This window comes from Coregonus clupeaformis, chromosome 1 (genome assembly GCF_020615455.1).
Source record: "Coregonus clupeaformis isolate EN_2021a chromosome 1, ASM2061545v1, whole genome shotgun sequence".
Lineage (NCBI taxonomy): Eukaryota > Metazoa > Chordata > Actinopteri > Salmoniformes > Salmonidae > Coregonus > Coregonus clupeaformis.
The window spans coordinates 62,133,048-62,139,424 of NC_059192.1; the positions used below are offsets into that span (position 1 = coordinate 62,133,048).

At 42.4% G+C, this 6,377-nt stretch overlaps 1 protein-coding gene across 1 annotated transcript; it reads left to right on the top strand.

Moving 5' to 3' along the window:
* Positions 1 to 212: 212 nt before the first annotated feature.
* LOC121583287 (fibroblast growth factor-binding protein 2) lies at positions 213 to 2,248 on the top strand. Its single transcript, XM_041899471.2, has 2 exons — positions 213 to 365; positions 1,183 to 2,248. Exon 2 carries the CDS (start codon positions 1,290 to 1,292, stop codon positions 1,923 to 1,925), a length of 636 nt encoding a protein of 211 aa, XP_041755405.1. The 5' UTR covers positions 213 to 365; positions 1,183 to 1,289; the 3' UTR covers positions 1,926 to 2,248.
* Positions 2,249 to 6,377: the final 4,129 nt, after the last annotated feature.

A 6,377-nucleotide genomic window follows, 5' to 3' on the forward strand; every position in this document is an offset into this window, starting at 1 on the left:
AAGGCTGCTTAAGAAGTCTGTGTGTTGCGAGGAAATGTTGGCAAATGTGTACATTGTCTTCTTAGCTGTGAAGAGGGGGTGTGTTGGGTATGGGGGTGTGTGAGGCAACACTTCATGACCCAAACCCCACCTCCCACCTCACCTCCCCCACACACACAGATAATATAGTCTTTAGGCTGGGGGTCGCGAGGAGTATTGTTAAGAGGGGCCTTGCTTAAGGGAGGTCTGGGTAGACCCATTTATGCCCTTATCCCTCCCCTCTCCACCCCTCCCCATTCTCCTTTATCCTTCTATAAGCCCCGTTTATGCAAGCGTCCCAGGCCCCCGCATTCACAAATAGCAGCAGACACTACGGTCCCAACATGGTAAGTGCGACATTTACATAGATACCGAATACCAAATATTGAAACTGGATGTAATTCGATTGGTACATTTAGTTTTTGCATCCAGGTGTACTGTATGTTTGCATATGTATGCTTATCTTTTCCCTGTTATTTATAAGTGAAGTAAGGAAATTCTGGGCCGGCTTGGGGCTGTTTGTTTTGGTGCATGTCTTTGTTATGTACCACTACATTGGATCAATCCAATATGGTTTCCTTCGCACGGCAGGATACACTCCGAGTAAGGATTTTCAGATTACTCCCGTGTAAAAAGCATGAGTGTTTTCATACTCCAAAATGTTTGTTGAGGTGATTTTTATACAGATTAGTCCCATGTACCAGGTAGCGCTGCAGTTGTGGCTGCCCCCCTAAAATAGCTGCCGCGACAGTATTTCCACCTCTCCCTTTTCTTGGTTCGCTCCAGAGAGGATTTGCTTGGTAAGAGCTCTATGTTACAGTGTTTAAGCGTAGAGCTGAAGCATTCCTCTCTTATTGATTTAATGTGATGTGAAAAAAGAAACAAATTGGATTATGATTCATTTAGAAACAGGTGCACTGAAAACAAATATCATACACGTTCTAAATGTGCTGTACAATTGGTACACATAACAGCTTATGAATTATGTTTTTGTTAAACTCTTTTTGTGCAGCTTTTTGTGCATTCTAAGCAGGGAATATAAAATGTTGTAAAACTTCTCATATGTGTTTTTATGAAAAGAAGGGAAATGGGTTAACTATGTGAGGCGTATTTATTTCATTTATGTTTCACTCTGTTTTCCCTCTCCATTTTCACTCCCTGTAGGTCTTTTGATCGCGGTGCATCCAGTTTTGATTCCCTTCGGGCGTCTTACTGATGCTTGGCTGCACTTGAATAAAGAACCCTTCAAGTAGCACTCATCACCCCCAGCCATGAGGTTCCTGTGGCCCCTGTTCTTCCCCCTGTGCCTCCCTGTCCTGCCCAGCACCGAGGCCAAACGCCAGAGCTCCGACGACAAGACGTCGCAGCTCCCACCACCACCGGCAGGCAAGATGCCCAAGAACTCTGTCCCCAGCTCAGGAGGGTTCATCACAAAGGTTGGCCATAACTGTACTTGGGATGCGTCTGGGGAGGGCGTGGTGAATCTGCTGGTCAGCTGTAGCTCCGGGGAGCAGACCTACTGGTGCCGCTATGCTGGACAGCCAGACTTGTGCCAAGCCTACAGTGACAAGAAGGCACAGGTCAGGCACTGGAAACAACTGGTGGGCAAGCTGAAGAAGAGGAGCAATGCGTGCAAAGGGGAGAAGGTGCTGAAGACCCCCACCTGCAAGGCCCCCATGGAGTCCCACATGAAGCTTAAAGAGAAGGGCAAAGGCGGAGGAAAGAAGGATCCAGTGCCCCTGGTTCCTGAAATGGTAGAGAAGGAGGAGAAGAAAGAGGATAGGATTCCATTGTTGGAGGAGAGGGATTGGGATGGGGAGGTGAACGACATGGAGCCAGTGGAGAATTACTGTGCCGAGGGATGGCATTCTGTCTGTTCTTTCTTTGTAAGGTTTTTTGAAGGTTAAAGTCTTAAAGTTTTTGTAAGGTTAAAAAAGGGACAAACCTAATGAACTCTGTTGGGGAAAAACTCCACCTCTGTATCCAGGCTTACTTCTTTGCTAGGTAAACAAAAATGGTTTATATATAGCGATATAGAGCCTAAATATAGGACATAGAAATGTCTTGCGTTGTGTATTTTATTGTGAAACTAATCTTATTTTCTACAGACAATATTTGCTATTGTTCATTTGTAGTCACTAGACTTGTATCAGATTTATATTTTTGAACTTTAACACAACATACAAAATTATACCTGTGAATAAACATACCTTACTATATAAACATTTAACATTTGTTTGACTAGTTATTTTTTAGAAGCAGTTAATTAGAAGGACTATATGGATGATATGATTGCCTGTTATTTATATTGTCAAGTTCTATTCCAGTAGCTGGGGGAATACTATTATACTTGATTCAAATTTGTAATAGAATTGACAAGATCTTTGTGCTGTAGTGTGTACACTTGAGCATAACAAATTAATGGTAATGAGCATGAATAGGAGAATATTGAGAACATTTTAAGTATTTTCCCCATAGTTTATCCCTTGATATTGTTGCAATCACAGCTACATATTAGTTGCCAGTAAATAAAAAAATATCATTATCAAAGCGATGTCAACATATCACAGGAAATACAGTTCTAAAAAATTGCTATCCCTGATAATCACTTTTTTTTCATGTCTATGTAAGTAGTGATAGGGTCATGTCTGTGACACCTCATGCACACTTAGAATATACATGCAGAAAAGGGTTCATTGAAAATGTCACAAGATTAAGATGAGATTAGTGTAAATACTTAATGGCAAACAAGACTCACACAATATCGTGGAAACCTGTTGTGATCTGTTTGAGGTGACACTGACACTGGCTCTCCACATTTTCACAATTGATTGCATGCTTTCTGTGAAATAAAGCAGTCTTATGACTACAGTAATAAGTGGATGTTTATAAATAGTTTTAAAAGTACCATCATATTTATCTGTGGCTCTACCATCTCTTTCTCATCCATGGTTTGATTGAGATTCTCTTCATGAGACAACTCTGTGTGGTTATCAATTGAAATGTTGTCTGTCTGTTCTAGAGTTGCTATGTGTATGATCTGGTAACCAGTGGCCACAGACAACAAACAGCCCATTGTGAGTTGCACTGCCAATGCTAGCAGATGGCAGGGGGCACTATATATCAGTTACAAACAATTCAATCAAAGAGACTAATCTTTTTTTTTTGTGTTGGGATCATAGAATTCCAGCTAATCTGTTTAAGTGTCCTATTTTGTTCAGGTTAGCAACACAAACATGTGTGTGTCCATGTGTGGTCTCTGTGAAATGTATGTGATGATGACCAATCGGAAGGTGGGTTTGTGAATAGAAAGAGGATGGGCTTAGAGTCATGGTGTGAATTGTCCCACAAAGGCACTCCTCCCGCCTGAACCAGCATTTTCTTGCAGGGGGTTGATATCTATCTGTCTCTCATTAACAGACTGATTATACACCTCTGAAAGCAGTACATATCATGTTCATTTCCAAGTAGACTATTGTTTGGGTCAGCTACTCAATCCCAATCAACTCGCAATAGAGAAAACAGTTTGTTCCTCAGATCTAATATATAATGATGTGCAAAAAGTTATGATGATATTCCTTCGATAGCACAGCCAAGCATGCCCCGAACCTCTCTAAGTCCTTCATTTACATCTGCAGTGCATATATCATTAGGACAGACAGACAAACACAAATACACACACACACACACACACAGGAGAGTAATGCCAATACGCCCCTCTCAACCCAGGATCCTGTCTTTAGACTCCTCTCCAGGGGGGCTCTTCTCTCCACAGTCGCTCCTTTGTCCCTCATACATTAAATAGAGCAGTGATTACTTACATGCCTCTGCCCTGGCAGTAGGGCCTCCCCCAGAATAACTAAGGAAGAACCTGCATGCACTACTAGGGCCCTATTCTCACTATGAGATGGAGTCTGAGGAGCAGCGTGGCGATAAAGAGTTTTACTTTTCAATTCACATGACATCCTTGCCTTACCTTTCGTCGTGGATGGCAATGCAACAATCTTAGTCTGCAGCTCAAATTGACCGTAAATATCACAGTAGCCACTAGCAAGTAAGCACAAACTACTTAACAATCCGAGCAAATAATGCAACAATTCACAAGAATGTGTAGACTATTAAATTGTTTATTTTCTAGTCCGTACACATCAAATTAGCTGACAATACAGAGCTAACTCCTGCTAGCTAGCTAGCTAGCTAGCTAACAACATGCTTCATGTAGGGTGTTAGAGGGGTAAAAATAAACATTACTTTTATAACTGAACTGATACAGCAGTCTATTAGAAGCACAGTGCACTTTGTTTCATGCCTTTAGGCCTTACCATTGCGGAGATATTACAATTTGTGTGTATGAATTCTGTGTCAAACGGTCGTGGGAGATAATGCACAGGTAAATGGCGAAAACTTTTCCAAAAATGGAACCAAAATGACACAGGTGGACTCAGATGAACAGAAACTGAAATATCTCAAGATAGGAATGTCCTATCAATATGACATTTTCAGGGGTTATACATTAATCTGAACATGTTCAAATGAAATAGGATTCATTCGGAAAGTATTCAGACCATTTGACTTTTTCCACATTTTGTTATGTTACAGCCTTATTCTAAAATAGATTATTTTTTTAAACATCCCCTCATTAATCTACACACAATACCCCATAATGACAAAGCTAAAACCGATTTGTGGAAATTTTAGCATATATATTAAATATAAAAAACTGAAATATTACATTCAGATAAGTATTCAGACCCTTTACTCAGTACTTTGTTGAAGCACCTTTGGCAGAGATTACAGCCTCAAGTCTTCTTGGGTATGACTCCACAAGGTGACCAAGAATCCGATGGTCACTCTGACAGAGCTCTAGAGTTCCTCTGTGGAGATGGGAGAACCTTCCAGAAGGACAACCATCTCTGCAGCGCTCCACCAATCAGGCCTTTATGGTAGAGACACATGACAGCCCGCTTGGAGTTTGCAAAAAGGCAGCTAAAGACTCTCAGACCATGAGAAACAAGATTCTTTGGTCTGATGAAACCAACATTGAACTCTTTAGCCTGAATGCCAAGCGTCACGTCTGGAGGAAACCTGACACCATCCCTACGGTGAAGCATGGTGGTGGCAGCATCATGCTGTGGGGATGTTTTTCAGCAGCAGGGACTGGGAGACTAGTCAGGATCGAGGGAAAGAAGAACGGTGTAAAGTACAGAGAGATCCTTCATGAAAACCTGCCCCAGAGCACTCAGGACCTCAGACTGGGGCGAAGGTTCACCTTCCAACAGGACAACGACCCTAAGCACACAGCCAAGACAACGCAGGAGTGGCTATGGGACGTCTCTAAATGTCCTTGAGTGGCCCAGTCAGAGCCAAGACTTGAACCCGATCGAACATCTCTGGAGAGACCTGAAAATAGCTGTGCAGCAACGCTCCCTATCCAACCTGACAGTGCTTGAGAGGATTTGCAGAGAGGAATTGGTTTCATCAGACCAGAGAATCTTGTTTCTCATGGTCTGAGAGTCTTTAGGTGCCTTTTGGCAAACTTCAATCGGGCTGTCATGTGCCTTTTACTGAGGAGTGGCTTCCGTCTGGCAACTCTACCATAAAGGTCTGATTGATGGAGTACTGCAGAGATGGTTGTCCTTCTGGAAGGTTCTCCCATCTCCACAGAGGAACTCTGGAGCTCTATCAGAGTGACCATCGGGTTCTTGGTCACCTCCCTGAACAAGGCCCTTCTCCTCCGATTGCTCAGTTTGGCCAGGAGGCCAGCTGTAGGAAGAGTCTTGGTGATTCCATACCTCTTCCATTTAAGAATGATGGAGGCCACTGTGCTCTTGGGGACCTCCAATGCTGCAGAAATGTTTTGGTCCCTTCCCCAGATCTGTGCCTTGACACAATCCTGTGTCGGAGCTTTACAGACAATTCCTTCGACCTCATGGCTTGGTTTTTGCTCTGACATGCACTGCCAACTGTGGGACCTTATATAGACAGGTGTGTACTGTTCCAAATCATGTCCAATCAATTGAATTTACCACAGGTGGACTCCAATCAAGTTGTAGAAACATCTCAAGGATGATCAATGGAAACAGGATGCACCTGATCTCAATTTCGAGTCTCATTGCAAAGGGTCTGAATACTTATGTAAATAAGGTATTTCTGTTCTTTATTGTAAATACATTTGCACAATTTTCTAAAAACCAGTTTTCGCTTTGTCAGTATGGGGTATTGCGTGTAGATTGATGAGGATGTTTTATTTATTTAATCCATTTTAGAATAAGGCTGTAACGTAAGAAAATGTGGAAAAAGTCAAGGGGTCTGAATACTTTCCGAAGGCACTGTGACTTCAGAAAGTATTCACACCCCTT

Coding starts and splice junctions, on each gene's coding strand:
- LOC121583287 (XM_041899471.2), top strand. CDS start 1,290: ATGAGGTTCCTGTGGCCCCTGTTCTTCCCCCTGTGCCTCCCTGTCCTG.